The 20388-nt window shown below is 46.3% G+C and overlaps 3 protein-coding genes across 6 annotated transcripts in view; 2 read left to right on the top strand and 1 right to left on the bottom strand.

The window, feature by feature from the left end:
* LOC117900169 (leucine-rich repeat and fibronectin type-III domain-containing protein 3) overlaps nucleotides 1-15350 on the top strand; it is a 62600-nt gene extending 47250 nt beyond the window's left edge. The window contains exons 2-9 of one of the 4 annotated variants that reach the window (XM_034810411.1): nucleotides 9633-9836; nucleotides 9896-10846; nucleotides 11218-11568; nucleotides 11636-12303; nucleotides 12524-12662; nucleotides 13432-13556; nucleotides 13803-14183; nucleotides 15106-15350. In XM_034810411.1, the coding sequence (XP_034666302.1) occupies nucleotides 9651-9836; nucleotides 9896-10846; nucleotides 11218-11568; nucleotides 11636-12303; nucleotides 12524-12662; nucleotides 13432-13556; nucleotides 13803-14183; nucleotides 15106-15235 (2931 nt within the window). In that variant the 5' untranslated portion in view covers nucleotides 9633-9650 and the 3' untranslated portion in view covers nucleotides 15236-15350. Of the gene's footprint in view, nucleotides 1-9632; nucleotides 9837-9895; nucleotides 10847-11217; nucleotides 11569-11635; nucleotides 12304-12523; nucleotides 12663-13428; nucleotides 13557-13802; nucleotides 14184-15105 lie in introns of all 4 variants that reach the window. The other 3 variants (XM_034810410.1, XM_034810412.1, XM_034810413.1) reach the window with 3 other exon arrangements.
* On the bottom strand, nucleotides 1623-20033 carry LOC117900170 (rab3 GTPase-activating protein catalytic subunit). The gene is made up of 5 exons (XM_034810415.1): nucleotides 18711-20033; nucleotides 18472-18644; nucleotides 2614-3140; nucleotides 2326-2555; nucleotides 1623-2261 (listed from the first exon to the last, which is right to left on the bottom strand). Exons 1-5 carry the CDS (start codon nucleotides 20031-20033, stop codon nucleotides 1761-1763), a joined length of 2754 nt encoding a protein of 917 aa, XP_034666306.1. The 3' UTR covers nucleotides 1623-1760.
* LOC117900180 (protein lin-52 homolog) lies at nucleotides 8207-8718 on the top strand. Its single transcript, XM_034810426.1, has one exon. It carries the CDS (start codon nucleotides 8260-8262, stop codon nucleotides 8701-8703), a length of 444 nt encoding a protein of 147 aa, XP_034666317.1. The 5' UTR covers nucleotides 8207-8259; the 3' UTR covers nucleotides 8704-8718.
* Nucleotides 20034-20388: the final 355 nt, after the last annotated feature.

Raw genomic sequence — 20388 nt, 5'->3', positions numbered from 1 at the left:
GAGAAGGCGGAAGCAGGAGACGGAGTAGGAGCCTTCGAGCGTGCGAAGCAATGCTTTGCGGCAGTACCGCGCGCGTGGGGCGCCCACTCCCAATACTTCCCGCATCATATTATATACCCGCTAGTGTAAGAACGTAGTAGTAAAGTAAGAAAATTCAGAGAATAAATGAAGGAATATAAAAAAAAAAAACACAGAGATACGTCTACAGATGCACACACAGTAGGTGGACCACAAAACCGCCAGCAAATCAATTGGAAAACCCACTTTTCTCTCTCCCCCTTTGCCAGATCGTTCAGCAAACCATTTCATGCCAAATTGAATGCAAGAATTTAATTAAGTTTCTCTTTACTTTTTTGCAATATTATTTTATTGAATACATAAAAAGATATGAATGAAATGAATGTCTGTCTGTCTGTCTGTCAGCCTGCATGAATATAATTTCAAATATGTTTGGCTTATTTTTTCTGCACAATTTATTCTCTGATTTATTGAATAGTGGCCCCGCCACTACCATTGAATCCGCTTAGAATCGAGCGCACAATAAATCCATCTATGGGTGACAAAAATGACAGCCAATGGAAAAGGAAGTGGAACAAAGGGATAGAAGAATAATTCAGTAATGGCATGCAAATTCCATTTGGAAAGGGAGAAACACTTTCTGGTTGCGTTATGCGATCCAATAAATGTCTCAAAAATATCAAAAATTCCCACGTGAATACCGAAACTCGTTCCAAGATTGCCAGCAAACACTAGTGTAACATTTTGTTGCACAAAAGTAATCTGCATCCAGCTCTATTAGCTGCAGCATCCACTTATCCGATCCCATCAGTCCTTGGCCCTTAAATGGATATGGAACGTGGAAGCGCCTGGCTAACCCAGAAGGCAGTTATGCCCTGCACTGGCAACTGCAGCCGGAGTGGAGTGCTTATAAACACTCACATAACTCCTGCCCTCAAATGCAGTAAATACAAATTTATTTTACACTTTTACATTTTCGGTTAGAGGGAAATTCAAGGAGAAAAGATGCTGAACGTACAGGGGGCAACACAATGTTGCGGCCTTTACGAGGCAAACAGGCAAACATCGTCCCGACATGTACACAAAACAATTATTGCCCGTAGGTAATTTAGTGGGGAAAACATTACCCCAAACAAGAGCCAAGGAGAGAAATGTTTTATGTCTTGGCAGAGAGCTCTGTTCTCTAGCTGCTTCGGACCGCCCCTGAAGCCCCCAAGGAGTTGGTTTGGGTTTGTGCAGCTCCCAAGCCCTGCTAGAGAGTGTGCGCCTAAAACAATTCCGGTTAAACATGGCCCACAATTTGCTTATGGGCCCAGACCGTGCCGCCTTCTCCTTCACTCGCATTTGGGCAATTTCGTGTCTAAAGTTTGGCTAGGCTGCCTCCTGCTTTCGGTGCCTGTCATTTAGGTGTGGGGTTTCGGCGGATTTCATTTGGCCCCGAGTGTCTGGGGGTCGGTAGAAGTGATTATGTGATTATATGTGGCTCACAAATCCCACAGTGCAATTCCTTAAAGATGCTCAAAGTTTTCCCCTGAAATGAATACAAAATAATGTCTGTGGCTAACCTTTATTTTTTGCATATTTTATAACGTAGTTAAAGCACCAATGAAACCAAATTAAATTTGGAAGGAGGATAGTAATATTATAGTTTAAATAATCTTAAATGTTTATCGTTTTTATATGGAATAACATCTCTTTGGAGAGCTTTATATTCATTGCTTTCAATCAGTCATTGAAGTTCTTTAAACAAAAGCTGTGCTCTCCGTGAATGCTCCACAGAGCCTAAGCTTCTCCCCAGTGACAATGGCCCTCATAAACTGTGGCCCCAAATACAAACCCTTCTCTGTGCTCTTCGAGTCCCCATCCAGCCTTATAATATAATCCTTGCTGATCAAACGTTCCTTCATGTCTTGCTCCAGTTTGGGTATCAGAATGTCATACAGCGTACCGTCCCCTGCGGCAGTCAGCCTGCGATTAACGATCGTGCAGCAGTTCTCATTGCGGAGAATCTCCAGGAACTGAAGCTTCACTTGTTTGAGGGAACTCTTCTTGGGGTAGCCCGAGAGGCGCTCAAAGCACTTGAACTGATAGAAGCGACGCTCCAGCTCGGCCAGATCATCCAGAAGAGGTGCAATCGGTGGCAGATCATCCGACTGAGAGCGCGAAAGGCGACAGAGATCCGTCAGAAGTTGCTCGATTTGAGGATTGAACAGATCATCGACCTTGGCGTTGCTGAAGATGTCCTGAAACAGAGGGAAGAGAGTTTTTTCAGCTTTTTCCTGCATTAGTTGGAACCCTTTTACTCACCATAAGCTTGAGAATGCTCGAGTGGAGCACTGGAATGATGGTCAGATTGTAGATTTCGTGCATCTTTCGGTTCTCCAGAAAGTGGAGCACCTTCAGCGCCTCATTGGTGTCATCGAAGAGTCGCTTCTGTCGTGCTATGGGCACGGGTTGGGCCTGTTGCCAAACCGTTTGCCAGGTGTTGCCCCCCGTGGTCATTCGCACGCTCAATTGGTGTGTGATTTCCCCCGTTTCTTGGGTGGGAAATGAAGATAACTATACGGCAAATTCATGCACATTGTTCACACTTACCATCCTTAATCTCCTCCCAGTCCTTGGGGCTATACCATCTGATAAAGTCCTCCATTTGGGAGCGTGGATTGGCCGCCTTGAAGGCCTCCATGTCGGACAGCAGCGAAGTGCACATCATTTGTGTGGTCAGCCCGGAGCCGGGTCCCAGCTTCAGCATCACTTCGGCATCGTCCTGCAGCTGGTCCTCAGTCTTGGGCACTGGCTCCTGGGTCTCTGGTATGTACAGATATTCCTCCGGCTCATCCAGCAAGCGCTCATCGCCCAGCCGTCGCAGTCGACCCTCGGGCTTCAGGCTAAGCACCGCCTTAATGGGCGAACCCGAGCCCTGGTTGGGCTCATCGCAATCAAAAAACTCGCCCTCGTCCTCCTCCTCATCGTCGGATATGACTTGGGCCTGCTGCTGCTGCTGCTGCTGTTGGCGTTTGCCGTTTGCCTCACGCTGCACGCGACGCTCCACGCAAACGTTCAGCATTTGCAGCTTCTGATGGAGCAGACAGGTGCGCGTATCCGGATAGCCAGATGCAATTCTACAAGGAGAGGCAAATACGATGAGCATGTGGATGTGTGTGTTGAGGTGTTGATGTCTGCACTAAGTTAATTAGTTCGCGGGTTTGCTTGGGGCAATGCCATTTGTGGTCTTCTCGCTTTCATTCTCATTTCAGAGTCTCGTTTTGCTGTCTCTTCCCCAGCAGCTTCTTCTCTTCTTTCTGTTGTACTTCTTCTTGGCCGCGTAGTCTCGTTTTCCGTCTCTCAGTCTCCCCTTTGTTTATCTTTCACATTCTCGCGGGTCTCTCCTCGAACATTTCTCAGTTTCATTTCATTCTTTCCATGCCAAGTTCAGTTACTGTCTAGTCTCTGGTCTGCGTCCTCAATCTTTATTTGAGTTCCCATTTCGCTGTCTTCTCGGTGGCTTTGTTGCGCTTCCCTGTTCTGTGTCTTTGTGTCAGTCTTCCTCAAGATTCTTGTAGAAGTTCCACCCAGTGTCAGCTTAATCTCGGTTTCAATCTAACTGCAAGATTCTGTGCCAGAATGCGGCACCTCAGACTGCGTTTCACTTTTCCCTCAACAGCTCTGGCAGCACTTTGCATGCCACCATTCTTCATGTGTGTTTCCCTGCTCCTCCCATGCAGCCCCAACCCATTCTTTTGGCCCAATCTCAGCCATCGTCTTGCACATCTTTTGTAAAACTGGCAATAAAAACCTGCAGCGGGGGCTGTGGGCAAACAATAAAAGGGCGACGATTGTCACAAAGAGCAGAACTCGCCTCTGTGGTTAAGCTGTCGCACGAATGTGCCACGTATAAGCCTTGCATATATCACTCCCTCCGCCGCCACTCCCCCAGCCGAATATCTTCCCCCAGCCAACCTACCAATTGATATTCACGCTCATCACGCCCGTCAACGCGTGCGTGGCTCTCTCTCTCGTCTTGCATAGCCAATGAGCTCGAGGCGAGGCGAGCTCTGGCGGTGACTCAGCTACCAAAGAGTGCGTTGAACCCACACACACACATACACACACACACACACACAAATGATGGAGCTAGAAGTGGCTGAACGAAGCGCTTCAAGGAGCGCTTTCTAGGTACACTGGGGGAAAGAAAAAGCTAAAAGGGAACTCAGAGATGCCTTTTGGGGTAAAGATGTGCAAAAAGATCCAAAAGATCTTCCCAAAACAAGTTTGAAATTGGTTTAAAAAATATTTTTAGTATAAGAATGGAGCCTAACATTCTTTTAAAATATTCTCAAGAATTATTTCTTCAAAGAATACATCTAAAAACAATAAATTTCCATCTCAGTTTCATAAATTTCTACCCCAAAACATCACAAGAACTTTGTATATTTTCCCTTCGCATTTAGTTTGATTTTTCCCCTTAGAACTTCCCTTACTTTTCTGCCAGTGCACAAAGGAAGTGACTTATTCGGACCGCAGCGGATGTTTTTCAAACCCAAAAATGGCAGTAGAAAAAAAGAAATGTGCGCAAAAAGGGAGCTCTTCTGTGTTGCAATGGCATTTGCATTTGCATAAAAGTTGTCTTATTAGTTGGTGGCTGGGAGGAAACACCAGCGTGCCAGCAGCCGACAGCCGGCAGCCGGCAGCCGGCAGCTGCTTAAAAGGTTTTTTTAAGTGGCTAAAAACTGCACTCAACCGCAAAGGGAGCGAGCAAGGGGGTGTGCGGTGGGAGGCTGGCTGCTGGCCAGCATTTTATTGACCAACCCAATGTTGTCCACTTGATAATGTTCCCAGCCATTGCGGGCCCATCTGCCAGGGCCAGCCAGGACACTTTCGTTTTAGTTTCCCTGAAATAAAAACATCAAATGTGCTCCATGTCATTAATTCAATGTCCATGGTCGATGCCTTGGAGTAGCAGCAGCAAACCAACAGCCAGCCTCATCATCATCATCCCATCTCAGGGCCAATAAAATAGCCCAAGTTACGTTTATTTTTGCGTGGCCCACAGACAGAGGGAACAATTCACTTGGTCTTCAACGACCAGAAAGGATAAGCTGCGGTTAAACGGAAATTGTTTTCGTCCTTAATGGTGAATGAGATGACAAGAGCCAGAGCAGCGTTGTGTTTAAAAGGGGATTTTCTCTTTGCACTGGAATTTATTCAATGCGGGAGATTGAGGATTTCCCGCCAGCAAAATTTATTAAATAATAAGTTGATGCTGCTGCGGCGGGGATCAGCCCATTTAGTTATTGGCTGGGAGACAATTTTAATGGTTAAAGTTGAGTCATTTAAGGTGAAGCTTTAGCCATAATTTGACTTATTTTTCCATTTTTAATCACTCATTCTTTTGCCATCAAATGCAGCCACTAAAAGCGCTCCTAAAACTCTTTTTAAATGCATATTTTTCAGCTCTTTAAATATTCCCACACCTAAGGTTAAATCTGCTCAACAAAAATCAAATTAATGCAACCCCAAAAAGGCTAGAAACTTCCCCAGGCTAAAGCTCAAACAACGCAGCTCACAAATCGGACCATACCCTTCCCCCCGACTTAATTCATTTGGCTTGAGAGCTGACCCAAGAGATTATCAACCTGTGCACACACTCAATCCCCTCCCAAACCCCCCATCTATATATAAACTTTTCAATTGACAACTTTTCCCACAGAGAGAGAGAGAGAAAATCTCCCTTTTCGAAAAATTCTAATCCACTTAAATGCTTAACAGCATTATGTGACCCAAAAAAAGAACTCCCCGAAAGGCACAGCGCCCACAGAGGACCCGCAAGAAGTGCGGCGCTGAGGCTCAGGCCCAAGCTTTTGTTAAATAAAACTTCAATTAAAACATTTTTTTCGGGCCGGTGAGGTGTGATGGGGAGGCAGAAGATTGCCTCTTGTCCAATGCGCCCCAAAGCCAAATAGACGGACAGAAAAAAAGCAAAAGATAGAAGAAAAAAATCAACCGCTGGACCATTGTCTAAAAATGCAAATTTGCAAAGCCACAGAAAAAAAAACCAGAAACAACAAAAGAGTGAATAATTATGCGGCCACAACAAAAGAAACAACAACAAACACCTGAAACGGACAGAGAACAGAGAGAGAGAGAGAGAGAGAGAGAGAGAGAGAGAGAGAGAGAGAGAGAGAGTGCGAAAGAGAGAAAAATCATTTGCACCTTTCAAGTTTTTTGGGTGAGAAAACAAAAAGTTGCATCTTTTTGTGCATACCCTTGACAGTGGAGGGTTCTGGAAAGAATTTCAATCAAGAAGATCAACAGAGCTGCAAGAAGTCTGAAGAGCCAACCGGTGGCTGAGTTCTTTGAAAAGTGTTCTATTCATAAAGTGCTCCGTTTATGGGGTCATTCAATTGGGAAATTCACAAAGGGAAAATGTAGCAACCAAACCGTTTAGTTTTATGTTGTTGAATATTTTATGTAATGGATCAAGCCATTCGTCTTGTTATTAGATGAATATTTAATTTAAATGACAAAGCATTTGTAAATAAATAAAAGAATAATTACTGCAAAATATTCAAATAAATTCCAACAACTTTTTCTAACAGATTTTGTAATACGAAGAGGCTCGAGTTAAATGTAATTAAATAATTGAAAATATTTAGATAGAAAAAACAACTCTGGAAATATCATTCATAAAAAAAGTTAAATGTAATTTTTTATTTAAACGAGTATTTATCCGAGTTAAAAATAATTTTTAATAAAATTCAAAATTTTTCTATCACTTAAGGGCATCTGAGGTCACACTCTGCACAAAACTAAAATGTTGCTTATTGGCTTTAATTTCTGTTGTTTTTTTGTACTAGTATTTTATTTTGAAACACTTTTGTGCACTGTGCACAACCGCACTTGAATCGTTTTTCATTCAGTCAGTCATTCAGTCCCTGGCAGCAGTTGTTGCTGCAATTCTTTTCTTTTGTCTTCACACACTGCACAATTTTCGCACTTTTCGCGCATTAAAGAATTTAGTGATGCAATTAATACGCAGAAGGAAAGTAACAAAGGAAACAGAGCAAAAGACAGTGGGGCGAAGGGAGGAGCGGAAGAGAGTGAAAAGAAAGGGAATAAAATGGTGCAGGAATTTTTAATTAAATTTGTGGCCAGACAGTTGAGTGAGAAATGAGAAATGAGCAACGAGAATAGAGCCAAAGAAAGGCAAGGACAAGAAGAAGGAGAGATAAATGGGGAATGCACAGTCAAGCTTGAAATATTTGCTGCCTTTTTCACATTCTCTCAATCTGTTTATGTTTTTTGCTCGTGTTTTTTTAAGCCACGTAATGCAATTTATAAGTTGAATTAAGGAAGAGACAAAAAACCAAATAGCAAAGAGCCAAAATGCCATGAAAAATGAAGTCAGGCGGATCGAACAATTGAGACATCAACCTCAAAGCCACCACATCCCAGCCACCCACAGTCCCTCCCCTCCCCTCCCCCCCGAAACCCGTTGCAACATCCAGCCTAACCGCCTCTGGGCAGTATCTTATGGGATGCACGGAGGCGTGAAGAAGTCGAAACAAAAAACTATCAATCAAAAAGACAAAATGTTGATTATTATTTTGGGATGTAGCCGAGCGTGCAGTTTAATTATTATTCTGCGGTTTGTCTGCCAGAGATGATCCGCGGGATTGGCAACTGCCACCGAATGGAACTCCAATTTCGTTTCAACTTTTACTTTGATAGGAAATCTGCTGGCAGCCAAATTGATTGTTTGATTGTTTGCAGCACGAAAAATATTTAATGAGGAGTTGCATTATTATGATTTATCGCAGATTATATAAGTTGGTCGGGGGAGATGGCAGCTCATGCAAATGTTTAAGATTATTGAACTGTGCAGGGAAATGTTTTGCATGCGTTTTGGGAATTTTTAAGGCAGTTCAAATGGAAGAAAAATAATGAAAAATAGTCCTAACAATTAGCGAAAATGTAGAGCAAATATAAAAAAATCTCCACAAATCCGCCAATTAGCAATAAATTGCTCAAACAAAGTTCTTCGTTGGCTAAAAAGACATTTCATTAACATTTCGAAGACTTACAACACTGCCCGCAGATATTTTGATCGATATCTCTTGTACGATAGCTGAGCGTGCGATATTTCAGGGCTCTTTCCATCGCTAGGATCCCCTTGTCATCCCTAAGGCGACAGCGCGACGCAATAATTTTTAACCGCTTGAATTTTCTGCTGCTGCCAAAATGAGCGTTAAAGCGGAGTCAAACAAATCCGACGTGAACATGGAGCTGCTGGCTCCAGAAACGATACTAAAAACGGACGATGCCAGTGCGGAGTCGAAACAGCAGCAAGAGAAAGAAGAATCGGTGGAAACAGAAGAATCCCCCTTGAAGGAGGACGAACTCCGGTCGCTGGAAACGCTCCACGAATCGCCCGTGCAATGGCCCAAGAGACTTTCGATGTCCGATACACCAATGTACTCACCCATCGCGGAGCCACTCAGCATCCTGACTTCTGCGGACATAGTAAGGATAAACTGTCTGTCCAAGATGACGCCGGATGAATTGATGGCGAAGATCAGGAGAATGCATGATGCCATCTATCAACTGGGCCTACTGGAGGCCAAGGAAATGACGCGTGGCAAGCTGTTGGCAATCTTCGATCGCAATCCCAAGCGTTGCACCTGACCCACCTGAGGATGGGAACACCCTCGGGCCGTTTCCCACTGCCCATCCAACGAATCCATAGCCGCACACTCTATAATGCGTGTTTAGACTTAAGTCATTTTTGAATGAGAATGTTACCAAAGCAATTTCTTCTCCTTTCCCAACTTGATTTACCCTCAAAATACAAAGAACTCCACGAGTCCATTCACCTGTCGTCTGCCACTACTTCTGCACCTTTTCCTGTGTACCCTGAAGATCCCCATAATGTAACAATAAAAATAATCAAAAGAATATAAAGAACTCTTCAGCGAACAGCAACCAAAACAAAGGTGTGGCCGCAACAATGACAAGCCACAAGAAAACCAAGGGAAGGGGCAAGGGAAAACGAGTGTCATCATAACTCATGATTATGCGAAAAGGTCAACAGCTTCTGGTTGGCATCTCTCGCTCTCCCCAGCGCTTTTTTGCTGACCTTTCACCCATTGTTTGATTGGGTTTCATGAATTAAATTAAATGGCCGCGTAACACTTTTTTTTGTGGCACTTTTGAAAAGGATTTTTCTCCTTTTCTTTCTTTTTGCTGTCCGAGTGACTGAGGCTGAGGCTGAAGCACCTCGTTTGACGGGCAGACAGGCAAATTAATCAAAACTAAACTGCCCCAAGGATCAGTCCACTTTGGCCCCACTCTCCTTTCACGCACTGTTTGCTGTCTAACGAGCATGAAAATGAAATTGAAAGTAGCCAGCCAGGGAGCCGGAGAGCCGGAGAGCCTGCCAAACTGATTGATAAAGCCATACCCAAGCCCACACAAACACACCGGAGAGCATCTCCTGTGCTGTCTTGACCAAGCCTGAGTCCTGCCCGGGCGACAGTATTAATTGGATAATTTATGACCCAACTGGGGCAGACAGCCTTCACTTTTTCACTCCATCTCTCCCTCTTGTTCCACAGCTCTATGCCGGCACCAAGATGAGACTCAGCCGAACAACAGCAACGACAGCCACAACGACGACAACGACGCCCCTGCTGCTGCTGCTTCTGTGGGTGGTTCAGGCAGCGGCACAATGTCCCTGGCAGAGGGATGTGCCCGACCTGCAGACCAGCTGCATATGTGCCTACAATCTGGGCAGAGAACTCAGCGTGCAGTGTGACCAGGTGAGCAATAGCCCAAAAAACCACCCCAATCCTTGCCTCAAACCATAAACTTTCTTTAGGTGAACTTTGAGGACCTGCTGGAGGCCATGAACACCTATGCCCGACTGAAGCCCGTGGATCTGTTGTACGTGAACAACTCCTCGATAGCCGAGCTGCCGGATGCGATCTTCAGCAACCTGAGCCTGCACAATGTGCAGCTCTCCAGCTGCGGCATCAAGCGGATAGCGGAGGGTGCCTTCCAGGGCCAGGAGGCTGTGCTGCGGAATCTCAACCTGCAGGACAATCTGCTGGGCGATGTGCCCGTGAAGGCGCTGCAGCTGCTGGGCAAGCTGAATCTGCTGGATCTGTCCAAGAATCAGCTCACCCACATACCAGACGATGCCTTCAATGGGTTGAGCAAGCTCTCGACCCTCAAGCTGAACGACAACAATGTGACGCTCTCGGCATCTGCCTTCCGCGGCCTCGAGCAGAGTCTGAAGAACCTCAACCTGAAGGGCACCAAGCAGCGGCGTGTGCCCGAGTGCATTCGGGGCCTCAAGAGCCTGGCCTTCCTCGATCTCTCGCAGAACGGCATCAAGGAGCTGCCTGGCGCGGGCGGCATCCGTGTGTTCGATGGCCTGGACGCTCTGACCGCCTTGAATCTGGAGCGTAATCTCATTCAGAGCATTGGCGAGACGGCCTTTGCGGGTGTGCGCAAAACCCTCAGCTCCCTGAGTTTGCTCAACAATCTGCTGGCCGAGTTCCCCATCGGTGCGGTGCACTCGCTGAAGGAGCTGCGCGTCCTGGACATTGGCTTCAATCTGCTGACCAGCCTGCCGGAGGCCGCCTTCCGTGGCAACCCGGGCATCACCCTGCTCGCCCTCGATGGCAATCCACTGAGCACCGTGCCCGAGGGCGCCTTCGCTCACCTGAACGCCACGCTGCGCGGCCTCTCGCTGGGGGGTCGATTCCTGCACTGCGACTGCAAGCTGCGCTGGGTGGCCGAGTGGATACGCAACGGGGACCTGCAGGTATGCATTACACTGAGAGAAAGTGGATGAGATCTCTATATTTGAAAGCAATCCGACTTTCGAATGAGCGAGAAGAGGTCTAAAAACGGTCCAAAAATGTGCAGAAAAATCTCAAAAAATCCCTTCAAACTTCGATTTTACTTTTCTGAACAATTCTCCAAAGATAATTCTTCTAAGGGGATCAGAAAGTGCCATAAAAATGACTGCTACAACTTTTGGCTTCTCTTTTCCCTGTACATTTCTTTCCCTTTGAATTCCTCGCGTCAAACATTCCCAAATGAAACTGAGTTCCGCTTAGATCTGCCACCAATTTGTTGCTGCACGTCATTAACTTTGCAACTGTTTGTTTGCACTTCATTCCTGCCCCTTAGGTCACTTCACGTGAGCGCAATCCACAGTTCTGTGGCACTCCACCGCGTTTCCGGGACCGTGGCTTCTACTCCATACAGCCCGAAGAGCTGAGCTGTCCGGACATTGCCGATGCGGCGCTACGTGGTCCAGTTGGTCTGGCCGATAACCTGAAGCCAACATTGGCCTCCTCCTCCTCACCCGATTCGGTGGAGTATGAAACGGGCACGGGCACTGGCACCGGCACGGCTGCCTCTGCGCCAGTGGCCAGCAGTGTGGGCAGCTCCACCACAAACCCAACCCCCACGACAACGACAAAGACAACAACCACAACAACAACCACAGAGGAGCCCACAACGAAAGGTTCGAGCACGGTGAGTTAAGGGAGGGAAGGAGGAGGATACTGGGGAATTTCAATTCTCTTTCTTTTGCCTTGAACAGACGCGTCTTCCGGCCAAGACAACTGCGAATGTTTCAGCCACGACTGCCTTGCCGACGGCGGCCACAAACCTCTCCGCAAATGGCACAGGAACCGTCCAGGCCACCACCATCACCACAAGCAGTTCATCCTCGTCCTCGTCCTCGTCCTCGTCGAGTGTCCATGGCAACAGCAAACAGGCGCCGGGCTGGCGTCAGGGCGTGAACAACAATGGGGGACCGCACAAGCCGCAGCGGCCACCGCTGGTGCTGGGCTATCCGCCGCAGCGGGGCACACGGATCGACGATGCCAATGAGGTGCAGGTGAAGCACGCCTTCCGGCAGGACAGCTCCGTGATCATCCAGTGGGACTCGGACACCGCCAACATCCTCGGATTCCGCGTGGTCTATCGCCTGTTTGGGGAGAAGGCCTTCAAGCAGGGCCCCCCGCTGGAGGCCAGCGAGCGGGAGTTCAAGATCAAGAACGTGCCCGCCCAGGAGTGCATCATTGTGTGCGTCATCTCGCTGGAGGAGCTGCACGTGACCCCAGAGACGGTGCCGTACCAGCAGTGCCGCGAGGTGCGCACCGTGGCCTCGCAGGCCTCCAACATGGACAAGATAACGATTGCGGCCAGTGCGGCCATTTGCGGCACCATCATTGTGGCCGTGATTGTGTTCATCGCTGCCAGCAGGTGAGGGTCTCCGCCATGAGTTATGGGTGCGAGCCGCAGACAAAGCCAATGACTGGCCGAAAGTGGTTGCCTGATTTATCGCAGGTCCTTAAGTTGCTTGCCACGCCATGCTCTAGCTCTGGGTCTCAGCTCATCAGCCACAAACCCATGGAGCGCCCGGGAGCGGGAGTTCTCTATTTATTGCAAATTTCTATCTCCCATTTTTGCTAACCATTTGCAGACGCTCCCGCAAGCTTCAGAACAGCCAACAGAAGAGTCCACTGCCAATTGGAGGTCTGCCTGTTAATTGTTGCGGTCCAACCGGTTCACCGGGGCCACTTGGCTCCATTGCAACGCTATCGGCATTTAACAATCACAAGGTGAGCCCCACACCCCACACCCCATCCCAGCCAACGTTGGTTCGACTCGGTTTAGTTCCACTTTGATGCCAGGCTGCCAAGAAATTATCTCTGGCTTTGGGGCCATTCGGGCTTGGACCATGACTGTGGAAAAATTGGCAGCACAGCGATTTGATGGCTGATATTTACGGCCCTCAACAAATTAAACGGACCACAAGACCGACCATAGATAGATATATTTACTGAAAGTACTTGGGATATATTTACTCCTTTTTTAGGCAAGTTTGCGCTGCCAAAACGCTAATGGGAAACATTTTTATAATTGCGTTGGGCGATGGTAGAAATTTTAGAAGAATGAAGGAAGAAGGTGGTGCAGAAACATCACTAAAAGGTTTAAGTCTCCGATAAGATTGAGGAGAAGTATATAAAAGGAGCTATAAAATATTGGAATAAATGAGAGAATGATATTTTGGAGACTGAAATACAATCGGAATGGGACTTAGGGGACCAAAAATTAACCGAAGAAAGAAAGACAGAAAAGACAGAAAAGACTGAAATAAGACGGGAACAAACTCTGGTTTGAGAACTTCAGAGAGCTGAAAGAGGACATCAATAGATGGCAAATGAAGAGAGACTAAATTAAAATTAAGAAGTATCCCGAACCCTAAAGAACAAATGTTTACCCATGATAATTATTCATTGCTCTTAGTTTCTGTTCATCAACCAACACTCAAATATTCTCCAATAATCATTCTGAATATAGTCAAATATTCTCTCTTTTCCCCAGCAGGAATGGGATCAAGTGTCCGCCTACAGCGGACGCTCCATACCGCGTCCGCGCATCTATCCCGTGGAGCAGCCCGATGATATGCGCAGCCACTTTTCCGGCATGCCTGGGAAAGTGGGCAAATCAAGGTAAGACTCCCCGCAGATGTGTAGGGATTTGCCAATCACAGAGACGACGCTGCGGACATTCCGTGGCGTTGGCAAACATTTGCTTGGCCCACATTTGAGCTTTGCCATTGCTGCATATTCGATGAGGCGTTCTTCGGCATTCAGTTATGATTTAATGTTTCGTTCGTTATGTTTGTTTCATTGTTTGTTCGTGCCACACACACACACACACGCGACACACACACACACACATGCATATCATCGCAGTCGTTCCATTGCCGATGGCCAGTCGCAGCACAGCTTCTCGAACAATTCGCATCGCGGCTATTTGGGCAGCGCCTTCCCCTCGAATCTGGTCAACTCGCGTCCAGAGCTGCGGCAGTCCCGCCAGTCCCTGGCCGCTGCCTCGGAGCGCATGTCACGCGCCTCCTACGCCGGCTCCATCCATGGCGGCGGCAATGGGGGCGGCGGCGGGCAGATGGGCGGTCCCGGCGGCCTGCCCGTGAGCAGCCTGATGGCCATGAGCGGCATGGTGGGCGGCGGGGGACCCGCCAGCATTGCCTCCAGTGCCAGACGTTCGCGGCCGCGCTCCAGATCACGCGATCAGCTGAATGCCACGCACATACATAGCCATCGACCGGGAAGTCGGTAAGTACAACGAGACACTGGTGCCACATGGGAGATCGGATAATTAATCCACACACAACATAACAAAACTCTCTCCCCCATCTGTCACCATTCATCAGATCTTGAGATCTTAAGCCGCTTCATCAAAAAACTTCAACACAAAACACAAACTTTCAATTCTAATTTTACGTTTCTTGGTTTATGGTTTTGGGTTTGGCAATTAATTTAATTATCATTTTTTAAGTATCAGCCGGGGCTCTGAGGTTTAGAATGCCAATGGGAAAGTGTCTGAGGAGCGTTGCAAAATCCAGGTTTAAATGTCAACTCAGATATTTCCGATCAAGGGCGTTGCAGACTTAAGTTTCAATCAATTGGTGGGAGCAAAGATATAACCATAAAGTAGATGTATTGATGAGAAGTTATGGCACACATTTGTGCCATAATTATGGCAAGTTGTGCATTTGTTTAGAAACCTGTTGGTGTAGCGGCACATGTGCTGCGACATTAAGATAGTCAGTGCTCCAAGTTACATCAGCAAAGGGGAGTTTCCAGAACTTTGGCTAATATTTCCACCAATAAAACTAACCATAAATAACCAAAAGCACTTCCCCACGGCTAACCGCGTATTGATTAAAACCTAAACTCGCGTACAAACTTAATTAAATTCACTTTCATGACCATTAACCCATTGCAATCTGAAATCAAATCAAACTTTCATTCTGTAAATTCGGTTGCGCTCCGAAGCCATTCCTTTCATCACTTCTAACCCACTGCGTGGCTGGCCCTCTGCCTGGTTTTAAATTTACTGATTCCATTAATTTTAATTGCATTTCGCTTGGATTGCAACATTTTTACTGCCACAAATCGTGGGGCAATGCGGCTGCAGAGTGGATGGTTGCTGATATAATCGATGGACTGTACTGTACTTTACTGTGTATTGCAGATACTCGCAGGCGGGCTCAACGCACACGCTGAACAATTACTGCGATACATCGGATAATTGGACCGATCACGATATGGACATTTATATGGCGCGCAATCCGACAACGCGCAACGGTTTAGTGCCATTATGAGGGCGGCTTACGTTATCCTGATATTTCAATGTTGTATTAAATTTGGATGGCATTTTCTGACAATATCTGACGCCGGCCATCGATGGGAATGGTCGGCGTCAGCAACAGCAGCAGCGCAGAAATGGTAGACAGCAGCAGCAGCAACATCAACAGCAGCAACATTTGCATAGGCAACATTTGCATCAGCAGCATTTGCAGCTGCAACATCAGCAACATCGACATAGAAACAATCAGCAATTGGAGCAGCAGCCATATCAGCAACAACAACTACAACAACTGCAACAACAACAACAACAACAACGATTACATTACTACATGCCACAAACGGAGCGTTGCACCTCGCCACCCGATGTGGTGCCTCGAGCAGCCAATTTCCATAATGGCAACAGCAATGTGTCCAACAACAGCAGCAACAATCTGCAACATGCGCCTTCGGCTGCGTTGACAGCCGCCAACTTAGAAGATGCCACAGCAGCGGCAGCAACAACAGCAACATCTACGGCCGCAAGTGGCATTGTTGTGGAGAATTATTTTAACGAATATGAACGTCAGGAAATCATTTATCATCATCCCACGAGCAACAGTAGCAACAGGGGCAGCAACAGTGGCAGCATCACGGCAGCCACATGCCACATACCCCGCAGCAATGCCTTTCGTTTACAGTTACCCGCAATGGCAGCATCTAACAATAGTTTATACAATAATCACGAAGCAGCAACAACCACTAGCAACAATTATAAGGCGCATACACTTAGTGATAACTGTAACTGTACTTGTAATTGTAGTCTAAGCGAGGAGGAGGAGACTGCCACAGCTACAACAGCAACAACGCAGGATGGGGCAGAGCCAGACACAGAGACAGACACAGAAGTGGATGCCAGCTCCTCGTTGGCTGCCAGCACCTCGGTGTCAAGCATTGAGCAAGTGCAACAGCACGAGGCAGCAGCTGGGCAGGATGTGGCCCTGTCTCTGAACTTGACATTGGCTGACACCGAACCCAAGGCCGACACAGAGGCTGAGACAGCGGCTGAGGCTGAGGCTGAGGCCGAGGCTGAGGCTGTGGCAGTAACACTGACAGACAGGGCCAAGCTTTAAGTGCAATTCTGATGCTGATATTCTGCCCCCTTTACAATGTTGCTGCTGTTGTCGCATGCGGCATCTTGAGATTTGCATAATGGAAACACAAATACAAACACAGAGTTACATATAGTGGTAGAAATATGAACTATATACACATACGATATTTTTATATGCTGTTTAGAGTGCAATAAAACATTTCCGTAGTTCTTTTCTCTCTTTTGCAATTGAAGTTGTTGACAGGAGAAGCAAACAAACAAACAAACACCAGATGTTAAGCAATCAAAGAACTAAAAACTTAAGTCAATATATGGTACTAATTATACTTAATAGCTATTAAAATCTGTTTAACTAATGTTAGGCTTAGGCTTAGCAAATACTTTTTCTTTATGCTGGGATAGACACCGCATAGAAGTCGCTGAGAGAGCACAAAAACGCAATATATAGCCAACGTATGTAAATAAATAACTATCAAAGAAGAATATTCAGATAAACAGAAGGCTCCTACAAGGGGACAACTTTAAGATACGATAAATATTAGAAATTGAATTGAAAAACGACCTAAACACAATTCTCTAGTCTAGAACTTTTAGCCCCTCAAACAATTTCTCATCACTTATTTTCTTCTCTATATTTCATTCTATGTTTTGTCTATCCCAGCCATAAGCAGATTCTTCCTTTCATCCAAAACCATTTTTAGCTGCCTTAAAATATTTTAGTTTTAAAATCACTTTTGAGTTTTTCAACACTGGTTTCTTTGCGTTGTGTACAAAAAAACTTCAATTTGAAACATATTTTGTGTGCTAAGTTTCTTTATCATGTTTATGATTTCCATGTACTTTTAATAAAATTTAATATTTTACAATTATCTGCATCAATTTTTATTTATTTCTCCCCTGTACATCTTTGTAAATACACAAAACGAAAGCCAACTCATTTTAAGCGTTGTAAACGATTTAATTTCTTAGCATTATCGATATCGTACGATATCGAGGGACGAGCCCGGACAAACAGTTCGGGACAGTCCGGACGCAGTTGACAGTTAACAATATTTAGTGCCCTTGGGCGGGATCCCCTATCGGAGATCCAATAACAACGCCCAAGTCTGGCACTGAATACTTAGTGAAGTAAGCCAAAATATCTAACCAACTATACTAAATATTCTACTGTATTTTAAGCATAAGAAAATTGGTTATAGACATGGCTTTGAGCATTAGATTTGTAAGCACAATTTAGGTGGAAAACGGGAGCAATTATTTAGACAAAACAACCGAACAAATATTCCAATAAACTTTAGGCAATAAATTCAAAGAAAAAACGTATAATTATTAACTAAATGTAACGAAAATGTTTCACTTGTAAAGCAAGCAAAAGTAAAAGTAGAAGAAACAATATCCAAATCCCAGCAACATATTCTAAGAGACAAAAGTTAAATCAAATTTAGTGTTAAAGAAAACGAAAGAAAAACATTAAGTATTCAACTGCCTTAGCACCTGGAGAAGGTATGGATGATATGGGAGAGATCCTACAGTGTGCACTCGTATGATGGAGAAGAGCGAGCACGTGCTTAGAATTAGATTTAGTTGCACAAGGAAAAAACCAACCAAGCGGAGATGAGCAATATGTACTTATAACAGATACTGCCAGCTACATTCCAAAAAACAACAACAACAAAAGTGAATAATATTATATGAATAAAAGGCAGAGCAAGTGGCAGTGGAGCAGGCAGCGCATCTCTAGCAAAGGTGAATTTACTTATAAGGTGACGTTGGCTTATTCACCACGGTCTCTCGGCACGCAGAAAGACAAGTGCAAGAAAGAGATAGCAGATAGCAGATGGTTCGCGAAGGAGAAGACGTCACCTTAGAAGTAAATTCTTGATCTCTGGCCACACCGAAGACGACACCGAAGGAAGGAGCGCAGCACCCACAGAACCCTACCGTTTAGATATTCAAATGTGCGTTAGAATTGTTAAACGTATGCAAAATCCAATTCAAATGTTAACTTTGCGGCTTCACTTAGCGAAAGAAAATTTACTAGACTAGAAAGAACATTTACCAGAAGTTTCGTTTCTGTTTTAGTTTTGGTTTCGTATGCATCAAGTTCCGAATAAAGCATATTTTTGTTACGATTTCGGGGGGCCTTTGTCTATAACTCACCCGGGCACGGATAGCGAATTGTCCCACAGCAAACGCAGTTGACGTGTGAAGGCGGCCCAGAGTTGGGCCATGCCTTCCAGGCTGCCGGAATGGGCATGGCTTGTGGCCAGCACGCAGCTGAGGCGGCACACGAGAGAGTCGGTAACGGCGCTCTTAATGCGCATGGGATCGAACTGCAAGAAGAAATTAAAGGATAAATATGAGTAGCCAAAGAGACAGTTCCTATGAGGATCACTCACCTTATTCTTGAAGCTCTGTTTGGCGTATGGAAACAACGCCATGTCGGGATGCATATCGGGAAACAAGTAGGCCAGCAGTTCGCTCAATTCACTTTCGGTCATTGGACCGGGCAGGCGCTTCGTTAGACCCGCTTGGGAGGGCAGCTCATAGCTCCGTTCCCGCCGCTTGCTCAACTTGTGTTCTGTGAGTTTGTCCAAAGGATTGATTGCCTCGGCACCGCTGCTGGTGCCAGAGAAATTGCGTCCCACGTAGGACTCCAGAGAACGTGTTACGCTGGCCACAGCCTGGTAGTCCCGCAGGCAGCAGGACAGATAGGAGGAGGCCTCGACGGAGAGATAGACCTTGCCCAGTGGCGCCTTGGAGGGTATAAAGTCTGTTCGCTGCTCGCTGTCGAAGGCCACGTGCTCGGACAGCTCCGGCCAGGTGTAGACCAGATAGATCTCTGTGCAGGATTCGGGCGTGTAGCCGTGTGGCAGGGCATAAAAGTGCTGAACATCCACGTGCAGCACTTCCCCAGCCACTACAATGTCCTCGGAGTTGAGGCCATGATCGAAGGGCACATACATGGGCATTCGAATGCGCATCGTATCCAGCGCGTAAGTGGTGCAGACGGAGACCTTGGCTGACTGCGGATACGAGGCGGGAACCTTCTCCCTGAAGAGCGTCAGCAGACCCATCAGATAGCGACACTCGGGCGGCGCCTTCTCCAGTCCAATCAAGCGGAAGTTGGTCCTCAGGGCAGGCGCTAGTGACACGCCCGTGAAGAAGTTCCACTTGGGATCGTAGATCTGCACAAAGATGGGCACAACACTGCCCACCTCTGCGGCCACAACGGCGGCGGCGCTCAGAAAGAAGTTAAACTCCGCCGTGGACTTCATGTAGTTGACGCTGGCCTTCACCGGATGCAGGACAATGAAGCGCCGCAGACCGTATATTCGGGCCAGAGTGTGCAGCTCATTGGAGCTGCTGCGTATGGGCGGACCAAAGCTGTTTCCGCTGCTCATCAGATCCTGATGGCATTGGGTCCGCTGCAGGCAGATGTTCTCCTTTAACTCCTCCTTAATGCCGTCCTCCTCCTGCTCCAATTGGGCCTGGTAGTGCTCCACCTCAATGCCATTGCTTAGCATATCCAGCGTCTCGCTCTCCACCTGCCACTTGCAGCGAAAGAGTTCCTCGGGCTGCAGACATCTGCCAACATCGCCATTGGCAGTGACGTCCCATTTCTGTAGTATTTCGCCCAGCTGGGCATTGAACACCTCCCAGTCCGAATCGGCGCTAAAGTTCTCGCGATAAAAGTCATTGTCATCAATTTCTTCTGCCATTTTAATGGGATTTTAACGCGTAAAAAGTATAAACAAAAGAAATTGGCCACCGCGGAATTATCGATAAAGTATATATACCGAAGTATACTTTTTCATTTTCCAAATATACTGTAAATATACCGTAGATCTAAAAGCATTTTTCTCGACTTTGATCTTCTGTTTGACATTATCAGCTAGTTCGGGCTCTCAGCTTTAAAATTGTAATTTAACTCGAATCATCATTCAATTCTCCACAAGATTGTCTGATTTTCATGTCTTATCTTTATTGGATTGATTGCAAAGAAGGTTAAAACCTTAAATTACCTTAAAACCTCGAAAAAAAAAAAAATTTCGGAAGCTTTAATATTTACTGGTA

This window comes from Drosophila subobscura, chromosome U, assembly GCF_008121235.1.
Source record: "Drosophila subobscura isolate 14011-0131.10 chromosome U, UCBerk_Dsub_1.0, whole genome shotgun sequence".
NCBI lineage: Eukaryota > Metazoa > Arthropoda > Insecta > Diptera > Drosophilidae > Drosophila > Drosophila subobscura.
Note: the sequence above shows the minus strand (reverse complement) of the source record. Positions and strands in the feature narration are given on the sequence as shown.